This window comes from Bos taurus, chromosome 28, assembly GCF_002263795.3.
Source record: "Bos taurus isolate L1 Dominette 01449 registration number 42190680 breed Hereford chromosome 28, ARS-UCD2.0, whole genome shotgun sequence".
Taxonomy (NCBI): domain Eukaryota; kingdom Metazoa; phylum Chordata; class Mammalia; order Artiodactyla; family Bovidae; genus Bos; species Bos taurus.
The window spans coordinates 26,200,430-26,214,404 of NC_037355.1; the positions used below are offsets into that span (position 1 = coordinate 26,200,430).

At 54.9% G+C, this 13,975-nt stretch overlaps 1 protein-coding gene across 7 annotated transcripts in view; it reads left to right on the forward strand.

The window, feature by feature from the left end:
- The window catches only part of COL13A1 (collagen type XIII alpha 1 chain), a 152,386-nt gene that overhangs the window by 104,764 nt on the left and 33,647 nt on the right, over window positions 1–13,975 (forward strand). For 5 of the 7 annotated variants that reach the window (NM_001105433.1, XM_059882593.1, XM_059882595.1 and 2 more), the window contains 7 exon segments: window positions 5,187–5,231; window positions 6,734–6,760; window positions 9,848–9,901; window positions 10,891–10,977; window positions 11,782–11,835; window positions 12,949–12,993; window positions 13,368–13,436. In NM_001105433.1, coding sequence (NP_001098903.1) covers window positions 5,187–5,231; window positions 6,734–6,760; window positions 9,848–9,901; window positions 10,891–10,977; window positions 11,782–11,835; window positions 12,949–12,993; window positions 13,368–13,436 — 381 coding nt within the window. 7 annotated transcript variants of the gene reach the window in all.

A 13,975-nucleotide genomic window follows, 5' to 3' on the forward strand; every position in this document is an offset into this window, starting at 1 on the left:
ATGGGGACATGGAACTGGGACAGAGGCCACGGGACGCCCCGTGTGTTCAGGGTGTGAGGGGGCCCCACAGGGTAACAACGGACCCCCCACGTCTGCTTCCATTACTCTGTCCTGGCGACTTGACACATACGCGGGGAGGCCTTTCAGTAAGGGAATTTAACTCTCAGCAGAGGCGCTTCTGGTCCTGTGAAGTTTGCTGTTGATCAGTTCCATCCACCACCACTAGCACCACCACCCGCCCAGCAGCTGGTCCCAGCCTGGCATCCTCTCAAAGGCCGGCCAAGGCTGGCAGGGCAGCATCTCCACCGGCTCCCGGAGATCGCAGCCCGGTGTAGCCAGCGGGCCGTGTGCTGCCGCAGCCCCACTCGCACCCAGCCCCATGGCCTAGACACTGTGAGCATTGTGCGCCCATGTGGTACCTATTTGATCCAAATTTATGGCACCAATCTACTTTCAATGTGTTGCAAGACACAAAATGTGTGTTTAAAGCATCGCAACCTTGGCTCTCTTTCAAGAGGATTGGTGAGTATTGTCAGACTGTGTATGGATCACAGAACCTGGTGAGAGCTTATCTCCAAGCACGTCAGAACTGGCCCGTCCATCTTGGCAGTAGCGGGGTGCCTTTGACACATGTGGCGGTCTGGGTGTTAAGCCTTGGGGTTTGCACGAAGGACCAGAGCCGAGCACACATTCCCATCCTGCCGGCTCCGGGCTGTGTGTCTTCAGACCAGTGCAGGCAGGATGTGAGAACCTCGTGTTTAGTCAGCTTATAACTGAGGTTGCACCTCCTGGAGGCTGTGGGGCTCCAGGGAAAGAGGGACTCCCAGGGAAGGAGATCTGATGGGCCCTGTGGTCGGCTGGCTAGGGCGCTGGATTGAGGGTATGAGGAGCAGAAGGGCACCCACCCAGCCCATCTGCTCACCCTACCTCAGTCCTTCTACAAAAAGGCAGAATCATTCTGACCTGCCAGTCAGAGCAAAGCATCACGTGGGTGGACATATCATATCTGAAGAATGATAACTAGAATTATTATATCTACCTTTCTGGGCCTTTTCGTGCCAGGCTGTATAGGGGCACTTTGCTTGCATCATCTCATCAGATCCTCATAACCGCCCTTTCAGGTAGGTTTTATTCTTATCCCCAATTTACAGATGAGCAAACCGAGGTTCACAGAGGTGAATCCCCCTAGAGCCACAGCTACAAAGCAGTGAAGCCAGGTCTTTCTGGCCCCAAAGTCTTGTTCTGGATGACTTTACTACCTGGGTTTTATGAGCCCAGGGGACCTATAATTTCCAATATCACACCACCACTGCCTACTCCCATCTCCTGCACTAGAAGGAAAGAAGGAGGGAGCTGGCCTGTTTTCCTTCTTGTGAGAAGGTTGTGGCTGGATTCAGGCCCTCCTCCAAGTCTCCCAGTCTCTCTGTGAACATCTAAAGCAGAGAACTTGGGGGTACTTGGTGTATTTTATTCAAAGAACCAAAGAAGGGGAGTGCTTTGCCCATTGGCACTGATTCTACCCGAATACGTCCCCAGGGAGCTGACCTGGTCCTGCGACCTCCAATAAAGCCAGGAGAAGGCCGTCTGAGCTGTGCACCCCAGCGGAGAAACCTAAAACTTCCCTGCATCCCCTGACTCCCAGAGGACCTGGGCAACCCTAGGCTCCATGCCATGCTGACGTGCAGCAGAGCATGCCCTGCAGATGGAAGCTGTAGAGGCAGACGGGGGACAGCACTTGCTTTCAAAGCCAGGAATTCCTGGGGGGGCATCCAGGCCATTTCAGTTAAAGCAGATCAGGGAGCTGAGACATGGGCCCCACATCTGAGGCCTCGTGGGGGCTGACAGCCCTCCTGCTCCGCCTGCCTCCAGCCCCCAGCCTGTGCTCTCTGCCCCCTGTTTCTCCTGCACTCGCAAGTCCCCAGATTAATTAGAGCTGACTTTTCTTTTTGGAACTAACTACAAAATCAACCGATCTCAAATCGAGATTACAACCCAGCCGCCCTTCCAAAGCCCTGGCCTTCGATGGGGCGCCTGACCCCGGTAATTCCCTGGATCACTTCCTGCCGGCCCTAATTACCGGACGACCTGGCGTTTCCGTGGCCCCAGGCCTCTCCAGTCTGGAGCTGGCTCCGGCGGTGGCGGCGAGAAGAGGGAGCTGAGCTGCCCTTCTCCCGGAAGGGAGCCCTGGGAACTCTTCAGGGGAGAGAAGGACATTAGTTCTCCTCACCCGGCTTTTCCAGCCCAGGAAAGGGCCCTGGTCCAGACTTAAGGCCTGAGTCACCTGCTGGCCTCCCCCCAGTCCTCCGCTCCCCACACTTCTCCCCTGCAGAGAACAAAGCGTCTGTGTGGAGCTGCTCCGGCCCAGGTCCTCCCCCCCCTCGCCCCCCGACCGCAACCCGCAGCAGGAGCCTCACGTTAGGGAGGTCCGTTCATCTCCCCCTGCTTCTCTGGCCTGACCTTTGCTCGGCTGGGGAACTGACCTGGAAGCCCCCCACCTCTTGCCTCCTTTGCCAAGTCCCTGCCCTGTTTGTTCAACAAACAGTAAATCACCAATTAAGAGAGCAGAACACGACTGGTTTGTGCTCCAAGGAGCTTGCTTCCATCCCATCATCTGGGCAAAGGATGGGTCCTTCCACCTGGAAACAGAACCAGAATACAGAACCTATTGATGCTTGGCAGGCATTCCAGGCAGGGGCAGCAGGAGTCAGTGGCGTCCTAAAAGTGGGGGCTGGGACGGCCTTCAGGGTCATTCAGGGCAGCCCCCTGTCTACCCACGTGAGCTCACCCAGCACTTTCTTAGCCACCAAGACCGGAATCCACCCCTTGCAGGCCAGCCATCCAGCATCCTTGATTCTGGGAACCAAGGTTAGAAGAGCCAGCCTTTCGCAGGCCTGGCTCCACAGCATCAGCCACCACCCTTGCTCCGGGCATCTGGGGCAAGACCCTTTGTAATGCTTGGAGCACCCACTTCCCCAGCCCGCCTGGGGGAGCCTCCAGGATCCCTGCTCGGAGGACAAGAAGTGCAGGAGATAAATTGGGGCCTTTGGGTTTTGGCAAACTATGAGAGCTCTCTCCCCAGCTGAGATGTTAGTGAGTTAGTGGATCTAAATTCAGCACAATTCCAAACTTAAACCTTTTAAACAAACAAACAAAAAACTTTCATGTAGGAAAATGGGAACGAAGGAGCCTCTAGGTGTGCTCTTACAAAGACACGCCAAGAGGAAAAGCTCTGCGAACACACACGTGTCACTGTCCTCCCTTTAACAATGGCCCCGGAAACACTCCCCACTCCACACCCCCCATCACCCTGCAGACGGATGCCCTTGCTCACAGCCACCCTGGAGTCCTTGATAATGACTCTCAGCCCGCTCTCACCTCTCCCATCGTCCAGAATCAGTGTTTTCTGGTGCAAGCTGAGTCCAGACCCTGGTTCAGAGGTGAGGCTGGGGTGAGCCCCCGGAGACAAACCCTGGAGAAGGAGACTGATGAGAGTGGAATGAGCCCGCGGGGTGGGGTCAGCCAGGGGCACCCTGGCTTCCTGCCCAGCATAGGGGTGGGGGTGAGGGAGGCCCTGAGATGGTGATCAAGGGAGTCTGGGTCACTTGCAGAATTAAGAGACTTGACCCAGAGGGAGGGGAGGGGCAAAAGGTCAGCCATCCTAACGAGGAGACTGCCTCCTCTGAGGGGCCCAGATTTCCCTGGAGAGTGCGGTTGTATCTTCACAGACAAACCTTCAGGGTCTGAAGACAACCCCAATGACATCAGACACCCTCACTCCAGGTTTTGATCTGCACAGCCTGTGTGGAGACTGGGGACAGAAACCCAGAGATGGAGCGTGGGCAGACCCCAGCCTCCTCCCCTGCTGAGGCACCCCAGGCTGTGCTCTGGTGCAGGAGGAGACCCCCTGAGCCCCCTGTAGAACCACAGTTTTACCCACAGCTAACATCCCTTCCCCCACGGAACCTTGCTCTGGGGCTGCCAACACACCCAGAGCAGGAGTGAGTAGGAGGTGTCTAGTCCTCATTTTGCAGGATCCTGAAGCCAGAGAGAGAAAGTAACCTATCCGAGGTCACACAGACACCCCAGCTCAGCTCTCTCACTGGAGGTGGGAAGAAGGCAGAAGCACGGGAGGAAAGCTGACAGAAAGATGGGAAGAGAAAGAACGGGGTTCAAACGGGAGATGTCTGAGGAGCCAGGGCTGCGCAAGCTGACCTCCCACCTGTACCCACCACCACCCCAGGGAACTCTGTCTGGTGTCCCTCTGGGCTGAGTCAATCCAGTTGAGTTGTTTGGAATGGAAACTGGGGACTTCAGCTTATGCGCTGTAGCTGCAGTTACCAGAATTCTGACGAAGTCCTGTGGCGCCCTCTGCTGGCCATAGAGCAGAACTGTGGTCACAGGCCAGCCGGGCTCAGCCTTTTTCTCCGGTGCCAGTGGTTGAAGACAGCCCTGGACTGAGCACTGACCCCTCACCCCTATGGGGCACAGACCTGAGGGCCCTCCAGAATAGAGGGCTTTGGCCTGCAGAAGGTGTTTAATGGAAGCAACGGATTCTTGGGGTTGCCAAGCAATAAAAGCATCTGATGCTTGGGGTTGGCTGAGAGAAATGGCTACCTGGGCTTTGGCAGACAAAAGACCTGTGTTCGAATTTCTGCTCTGCATGACCTTGACTATCATACCTGGCCTTCCAGAGCTCACCTGTGGGACAGGAATAACATCCATTCCCACACTGACTGGAGGGGACTCCTAGAGATTGAACAGAGGATAGATGTGACGGCTTCACTCAGTGCCAGACACAAACGCAATAGATGGCTGAGCCTTTCTCTGCTCTTTCCTACAAGAGGGATTTTCCAGAATTTAGTGCCTGGGATGCAATCTTGTCTGTTGCAGTCGCTTCTGAGTCCAGCTTCACCACCCCTGCCTGTGGCTCAGAGGTCCTGGTGGGGTCGGGGTGAGGGAGGGCTCCTGCATTGGAAGCTAAAATTTCTGGGCCTTTTGCAGAATTTAGAGATCTGGCTCAAAGAGGATGGGGTGCAGCCATCCCTGGCAGACATGATTTGAACGGTTATTCCAAGCTTCCGGAGCAACCCCTCTTGCTGACACCCTCGAAGGCCATGCTTCAGGGCCGAGCCCTTGGGCCCTGAGTCTGGTCCTATTCTCATCGTTTCTCTTGTTCCTTCCTGCAGGGAGAACGGGGAATGCCAGGGATGCCGGGCAAACATGGAACAAAGGTATGCAGCTCCCCCCACTCCCCAGCAGCTCCCCAGCCGCAGTGCCCTCCCCTACCGCCTCCTCCTCCTGCATCCTGTCCTCCCATAAAAACAGAGATGGGGTGCACATTTCTTCTCATCCTCTCCCCTTGCTGCCTGGCCTGTTGTTCAGGCAGGGGTGTTCCTTTTCAGCCCATGAACCATCACTCACCAGCAGCCTCCCAGCCTGCCCAGGCCTCCTCCTGGGCATCAGTGGGTCATAAAAAGAACTTCTCAGGTACCCTCAGCTCTGGCTGCAGTCCTGAGACCCATGTGGGAATCAGGATCTCCTAAAAATGACATTCGCTTGAAATTTACTAAGTGCTGTGCTTGGCAGCTTATTTACCTCAAAGTTGGTGGTCTGGAGCTGGTAAGGAAGTAGGGTTCACTCCCAGCTGCTCCCCAGTCCACTGGGACTTAGAACTAGAGGGCTCCCTTAGGGAGAGTCCCACAGGCAGCCTCAGAGGCCAGTGAGCTTAGTAAACTCAGCCACCTGCTGCTGTTCACTTCCCCATGGCTCTTCTTCCCCCTCTTTCTCCTCCATCTCCTCCTCCTTTCGTATTCCACCCGTTCCACCCAGGGACGCCCCTCATCTAGCCCAGCCAGGGGCTGCCTGCCATGGTGCCCTTTGAGTCTCCCAGGAGGGTCTAGAAGCCCAGGGAGCCTGGCTGAGCATAGAGGGTCTTTCTCAGGCCACTCTGTCTGAGCCAAGCTCAGCAACCCCCTTCCCGGTGTACCTGGGCGGCAGCCCAACGTCTCCACGTCTCATGTCTGGCCACTTCTTCTGTGCACCGCCCCCCCTCCCCCTGCCAGGTGAGAACGTCCCCATGCCTTTCCTTGTCTTGCCAGGGGGCTCCTGGAACCACTGTGGCCAGGATGAAGGTCAATGGACCTTGTAACTCAAGACCTGAGGGGCATGATGGGAGGGGTGGAGAGAGGACAGAGTTGGGGTTTCAGGGGCTCAGTGGGTGGCCATTGGACCAAGGCAGGAGCAGACAGAATTCAGAACCGTTGCCCTTGAAGCAATATGTATGCCAGATGCTCAGCTTGAACAACAGATGTTTAAGTAAGCCACGCAAGTGACTGGCAAAGGTTTACCATTCTCAGCTGAAGGTCCCACCAGCCTGCCAATGTGAAAGGAGTCTAGTGCTTTGCTTTACTCTCCAGAATTCAGCCAGTGGGCAGGAACACTCCCGAAGCAGAAATAATGTGGATCTCCTCCAGGACATTTACAGGGATACGGCATCCAAAGCAAATGCCCCTTCCTTCCTCTCCCTCCTCCTGGGCTGCCTGCCTCTCACCTGCCATCGTCTCACCTCGGGGAAGAATAAGGAACAGTCCAGGAGGGGCCCAAGTCCGAGGCAGAGGAAAGCCCTGAGCTGACCAGACACTTCTGCCCCCAAATGGCTTCACTTCTCTGCTCCTGGCCTCACTCATCTGGCTCTCTCACATTCTTTACCAGAGTCTTCTTTTCTCTCACACAGGGTGAACCTGGGATCCCAGGAGCCAAGGTACTGATACAGAGGAAATGTTCCAGGCAGCCCGGAGCATCAGGCGTGGGGTGGAGGTGGGAGGGGCTGCTGTTGTTTTGCTCCGTGTCCCCCGAGGCTGGTCCAGAGCTGGGGACCTGACTGAGCAGAGGAGAGCCCACCACAGAGGGGCTTGCTGGTCAGGAATGCGCTGCAGATGCCTCGCGTCCCCCTGCCTGGATCCTGGCCCCGGCAACAGTCTGGTTTACATTCCCACCAGCTGCAGCGGGCAGCGACATGGTCCCCTACACCTGCAGGGCTCTGTCTCTCATCCAGTCCAATAAGAGGTGTAACGTGAGAAAAGTTTCCATGGCCAAAGACATTTGAGAAATAATGGAGTTTGAAACTGTTACAAAAGCTTCTTTCCTGCAGGCCTTCTCAGAGCCTTTACTGTGCTAAATATACATTGGGAAACCCTTTTGGGGGCTGCAGAGAATGAGCTGATTAGATAGCATCACTGACTCAATGGACATGAATTTGAGCAAATTCCAAGAGATAGTGAAGGATAGGGTAGTCTGGCATGCAGCGGTCCATGCGGTCGCAAAGAGTCGGACAGGACTGAGCGACTAAACAAAACCAAAGGAACTTCTGCAGCATTTTCAAACTTTCTGACGAGGACAATCTTTTTTTAAGAGGTGCGTCTTAGGGGGCAGGTATTCTGGAAACACTCGTCTATGATTACTGCCCCTCATGCCCCTCACCACCCCTACCGCATCCTCTTATCGGTGACTTTTTCTTCTTACCCCAAAGGGAGACCCAGGAGCAACAGGGAAGCCGGGGCCCCCAGGTTTGCCGGGAAAGAGGGGGCAGAGGGTAGGACACTGTGTCTCTGAGTGTGTGCTCCCTCCATCCCGGCCTCTCCTGGTCCCCCCGCCATTCCCACCCCCGCCCCCATGGCTGTCATGCTGCTTGCGGTGTGCGGTGGGTGCACGTGTGCCCAGGGAGAAGGGAGTGCTGGCCAGGATGGCCTGCAAATCTTCGGAAATTCACACTCGAGGGCACAGCCTTTCTCCCTGAAAGCCATTGGGTGCCCAAGAGGAAAGCCCAGCAGAAGGAAGGGAGGTCCTCCCTGCCCCTGCTCCCATCCCCCAGGACCTCAGCAGGGCAGCCCCACACCCTTCCCCTCAGACTACCCCCGCCTCAGACAGGGGTATGCCCCCGCTAAAGCCGCAGGCACCACAGGGCGAGCTGGGGCCTTAGGATTCATGTCCCCCTCATCACTGGGGCTTTTACCTGGCCCTCCTCCCCTCCCTTGTGTGTGTGCTTAGTAGCTCAGTCATGTCCAGCTCTTTGCAACCCCATGGATTGCAGCCCGCCAGGCTCCTCTGTCCATGGGGATTCTCCAGGCAAGAATACTGGAGTGGGCTGCCATGCCCTCCTCTTGTCATTCACATTTCTACCCCAGGGCAGGTGGCAAGGGGATGACACCTAAAGACCTGATGCAACACCCTTTGTGTTGACCGCTGAAAAGTTCGTTGAGGCATCTGAGTGAATTATGAGCCCAGGGCCCTCAGTGTATATTATTACATATGAGAACCACCATTGGACTATAGCAAGTGGAGCTTCTCATGCTGGCCTGGAGGGGCACTCTCGAGGGGCCCTCCTGATACAGGACGCTGTGAATCCAAGTGAAGTCTTTGTGACACAGAAGGAGGAGCATCAGGAGAGCTGGGTGCTGCCCTGAGGGGGTCATCCACAGTCACAGAGACCCTTCATCTCTGCAATGAGAGCGGGGCTCTGGGACCTAAATGAAGGGCAAGAAAAAGTATTCTTTGGTGGTAGAATAGAGAAGGGTACTTGTTTACTGGGCTTCCCTGGTAGCTCAGCTGGTAAAGAATCCGCCTGCAATACAGGAGACCCCGGTTCAATACCTGGGTCAGGAAGATCCACTGGAGAAGGGATAAGCTACGCACTCCAATATTCTTGGTCTTCCCTGGTGGCTCAGATGATAAAGATGGTCAAGAATCCACCTGCAATGTGGGAGACCTGGGTTCGATCCCTGGGTTGGGAAGATCCCCCAGAGAAGGGAATGGCTACCCACTCCAATATTTTGGCCTGGAGAATTCGGTGGACTGTATAGTCCATGGGGTCACAAAGAGTCAGACACAACTGAGTGACTTTTGCTTGTTTACTAGGGCTGCCCTAACACAGGACCGCTGACTGGGTGGCTTCAACAGTGAACACTGATTGGCCCACGGTGCTGAGGCCGGAAGTCCGAGATCAGGTGTCAGCAGGGTTGGACACCCTTCTGCAGGGTGTCCCGTGCCTCTCTCCTAGTTCCCAGTAGTTTGCTGGCATTCCTGGTCTTCCTCGGCTTGTTGAAGCATCACCCCAGTCTCTGCCTTTGTCTTCACATGGTGTTCTCCCCGTATGCATGTCTGTGTTCAAAGTTCCCTTTTCTTTATAAGGACACTGATCATACTGGATTAGGGGCCCACCCGACTCCAGGGTGACCTCATAATTTAGCTAATTACATCTCTAGTGGTCCAATTGCCAAGTAAGGTCACATTCTGAGATACTTGGAGTTAGGACTCCAGCATATGAATTTCATGAGACACAATTTAACCTGAGGTACACTTCTCAAAATATTCCTCCAAAGGAGAAGTTCTGGTATGATGGGTTTTGTCCTCCCTAGAGGCAGGGAGGTGGGCAGAAAGTTCTCCCTAAAGACCAGGAGCATCTAATTGCTAGACGTTACAAACATGAAAAACAGCAAAGCAGTTTTTAAAAAATAATGCCAAATATTGGCATTCTGAATGGCTCATATCTCCCTAGGAGACCCCCCTAAAGGGACTCAATGCTCTTGGCTCCTCTCCCTCGATAAGTGCCAAGGGCCCTGCCCACACAGGACTGGACTGGGAGGACAATGATACCAGTGGGAAGTGTCCCAAGGAAGGAGTCAGGTCCCGGATAGGGTCCAGCAGGAAGTGAGTCCTTCAGCGAACAGCCCAGGTAAGGGCAGGGAGGCAGGAGAGAAGAAAGTCAAGACCCTACGTTGGAGGGCTGGTGTCTTCGCCAACATACTAGAGAAATAGTTCCTAACCCAAACTGTCTGCATTTCCTCCACAGGGTGAGAAGGGGGCTGCGGGGTCCCCCGGGCCACTCGGCCTCTTGGGGCAGAAGGTGGGTAGCAACCAGCTCTGAATGGTGGGTTCTGTGTAGAGGTCCAGCGTCCATCCCCACCCACATTTCCCACCCTGCACATTCACACGGGCCCCGGCATTACAGGGGTCCCTCCCAGATTGGGGAAAAGCAGTGGGAACACAGCCGGATTCTGTCTTGGGGGACAGAAGCACGAGAAACTGCATGGGAGGTCCTGACTGTCCCCAGAAAGCCCCAAATTCAAAGAATGTACTAGCTATGACTTGGTCTGATTTCTCTCCACCAGGTCTGAAAATGTAGTCTACAGTACGTGAGCTCCATAGACATTCCATTAAAAAAAAAAAAGAAGTCAAATAAGTTTGGCTGTATACAACAGCACCCTCAGAATTCTACTCAATGCTCTGTAATGGCCTATATGGGGAAAGAATCTGAAAAAGAGTGGATGTATGTACATAAGTACATGTGTATGTATATATAACTGAGTCACTTTACTGTATACCTGAACTGATACAAGTCAGCCATACGCCAATAAAAAACTTTTTAAATAAATAAAGCAGGCTCCTCAGAGAGTCATAAGCACCTTGGCCTGTCCAAGAGGCTCCCGGCACCCCGTGGTGAAGGAGCCTGAAAGCTTCATTTCATTTTGCCTTTCTGACATTGCTTGGCCACCGGACCCCTCTTTTGTCACATTCTGAAGATTCCCAACCTGCTGAAGGAGTGCTCCCTGAAACACACTTTGAGAAACCTCGATTCTGGTCCTGATGGGGTTCTTGTTCTAGCTTACACCTGTTCCACTTTAGTAACCAGTTCCATTCTCTCCTCACACCCCATAGCCAGGCTTCTGAACACCTCTGGTCCCCAGCCATGCTGGAGCCCACAGTTCCCCAACATTCAGCACAGACCAAGGGGCAGGCTGCTGTCTTCAGTCCTTTGAACTATGAGGGGAGAAAAGACAGAGACCAACCACCTCCCTCGAAGTTAGTGATGGTAACTCTACCTTCCACCCCCAGGGAGAAAAAGGCGATGCTGGCAACTCCATTGAAGGAGGCAGAGGGGAGCCCGGTCTCCCAGGGCCTCCTGGACCCCCAGGGCCAAAGGTGAGTATTTCCCTGGGATCAGTGCTCAATCCAAGTGCCTGTGGTCCTTATCCCTAGTCCATTTGGGGCACTCTGTATCCTGGGCACCTTGCCTTCTCTCCTCCCCTAAATGTTGTTTAGTGGATTCTAAACACTGGTTGTTCCAGTGGATTCTAGAAGGTCCGAGCTCCTGGGACTGAGCTCCTACTTCCAAGCAGTGACCTTGACCCTCCAAAAGAGATGCCCTCTCTGGGGCAGATGGAAGTAGGAGCCATTGACTCAAATGGCTGTGATGTAACTGAGTCAAGGACCAGTGGCTGCCAGGTCTTTGGATAATCAGAAAGGCCCATAGCCTGGACATTGAATCAGCCACAGAGACTCCTGCCTCTCCCTGCTCCTCTGGTCCTAGGCCTCCTGGGGCCCCCTCCCCACATACCTAGGCCCTTCCCACTTGCCTCTGCCTCCCAGGCAGAACCTGGTGAGGTAAGTGTTCCAGGCTCCAAAATGACCTGCCTCCTCCAGCCAGAAGTTCATGAGGGTCCATAGTTAGGGGCCTCAACAAGCTGGACACGTGTGTGTTGACTAAGAACCGAGGAGAGCCTGGCAGCACAGAACTCAGAGGGAGAAAGGAATAGATCAGGAGGGCTGCTTGGAGGAGGTGGGCCTGGGCAGGGCCCAAGGGTGGGGAAGTCAGACAGGTGGAATAGGGGGAGTTAGTAGATATGAGCAAAGAGACAGAGCCCAGAGACACTTGCTACAACATGAATGGCTGGACCATCTCTTGCCCCCTGTGTGTCCTCATCCCATCTCTCTCCTGTTGCCCAGGGGGAAGCTGGAGCAGATGGCCAGCCAGGCCCCCCAGGAGAGCAAGGAGACAAGGTACAGAGGGCCTCGATCTAAGAGCAGGATGAGGGTCAGCTTGGGAGCTCAGAGGGAGAGAGTCTTGGCCGTCGTCCCTGCCACTGAGCCCCCAGACACAGGGCTGACGGCCATGACTCCTGCCTGCCATCTCTTGTGGTCACCTTGGGCTTTGGGGAACTTCCTCTGAGATGGCAGCCAGGCACAGGGAGGCCTGGGGAATGCAGTGACCCAGAGTCCCCGCATCTACTATTTTCCAACTGCTGGTAAAGGCAGGCTCCATTCTCTCCAGCTCCTTCTGGGCACAGGTCAGCATGGTGTTGCTGTGGGCACTGCAAGACTGTGGGTGCGGGGAGGTGCCGGCTGCTATCTGGAGGTGACGCTCCCTGAGCTGACCAAATGAAGGGTCAGCAGAAGTTGAATTATATTAAAGGGTTTGTTTTCCCTTTGTTTTTACTTTCTGTCTTCCTTTTTAAAGCTGTGTTCAGTGTTCACATTTTCCCAGCTCAAGTATGGAACTGTGCTTCGCTTTTCACAACTTACACCACCTTTCATTTATTCCCCACGGTTCTGTCCTGTTTCCAACAAGTACAAATCCTCCCCCACCCAACCTGCTCCAGGAGGCAGGGTGTTTCTAATCCCTCACCCTGGCCCCCCACGTTTCCTCCCACAGTTTGGGTCTTCCACCAGCAGACAGGAACCGCTGGGGCTCTCCACGGCGATTGGCGACCACCCAGGCAATCGGCACAAAGTTTCTGAACCCTTGCTCCTTGAGCGGGATGGGAACAGAGGGGCAGAGAGTCTGGTCTCTGCACCCAAGGAGGTGGCTGACTTAGGGGACTAAAGAGAGGTGCCCAGAAAAACAAGGATAGAATCACCAACAGCTAACGCAGGACAGAAATAAGACCTTCCAGTGTGAAGCTGAAGGGAGCTCAGAGGGAGAGAGGCATGCGGGCTGATGGAAGCACTTCCCAAAGGGAGGACCCTGCATGAGCTGGAGCCCTGCGCCCTTCTGGCCTGGGCTGAGCTGAGCCTCCCGGCCCCTCCAGGGCCCCAACACACAGACCATCTGGGGACATCAGATTCTCTGTGCCCACTTTATGCCTATTTCACTTCAATTTTGTCCTGCAACAGGGGGAGCCTGGACCAGCTGGAGAACAGGGACCTACTGGCCCCAAGGTACGTGCATCTCTCATCCAGAGAATCAGGGCACCCCATCCCAGCTCCCTGGGGTCATGGTGTGAAGTGGCTTGTCTGGGGCTCTCCGCGAAGAGCAGTCTGGCCGGCTGGGTTGTCTGGCTAGGATGTCTGACATTGCAGCCACAATCAGACTCAGCGTCCCCCAGGTCTGTCTAGTCTAGGCTTCTCCACTAGTTCTGGATTCCCGGAGCATCCTCTGGGCGTGTCTGGAGCCCCGGGAGCCACCGCCAGCAGCTCTGGATCCACCTGTGCAGCCAGTGTCAGCTCTGATCCCATTTGGCAGGAAGAGGAGGTGCCTGTCCTGAGGTCCCCGCTGGTCCAGGCTCTGGGTACAGGTGTCATTTGTCTCCTAGGGCTCCAAGGGCGAAACTGGGAAAGGAGAGATGGTGGACTACAACGGCAACATCAACGAGGCTCTCCAGGTAAGTGGGGCCACCCAGAGACAGAGATCTGGGGTTACCTGTGGGCCTTGAGGCTGGGCCCCAGGCCTGCTGGGAGATCTGAGCTCTAACACTCCAAGGCCTGGCCACTAGGCAGAGCTTCCAGGGAGCTCCCTTGTCTTCTCTCCTTCGGCACCCCCCATTATCCCCCAGACACACAGCCCCCTCATTTGAAATCCAAGTGGCCCAGCTCTGGGTCACTGAGAGTCGTAAGTGGAGCATCCTGGCACCTGTGGGGTGCTGGCCCACTTGGGGTTCTGGGACTCCCATTTCTTTGGCACACAAACTCCCTCCCCACTTGGTAGTACTTGTCTTCCTGGAACCCATCTACCTTTGTGTCAATGTAATAGTTCAGATTCATACGGTACCCTTCTTTAAAAGTGGGGTTCTTGGGACTTCCCTGGTGGTCCAGTGGTTGAGACTCCATGCTTCTACTGTAGGGAGCCTGGGTTCAATCCTTGGTTGGGGAACTAAGATCCCTCATGCCATAAATGTTTTTTTTTAAGTGGGGCGTTACTGAC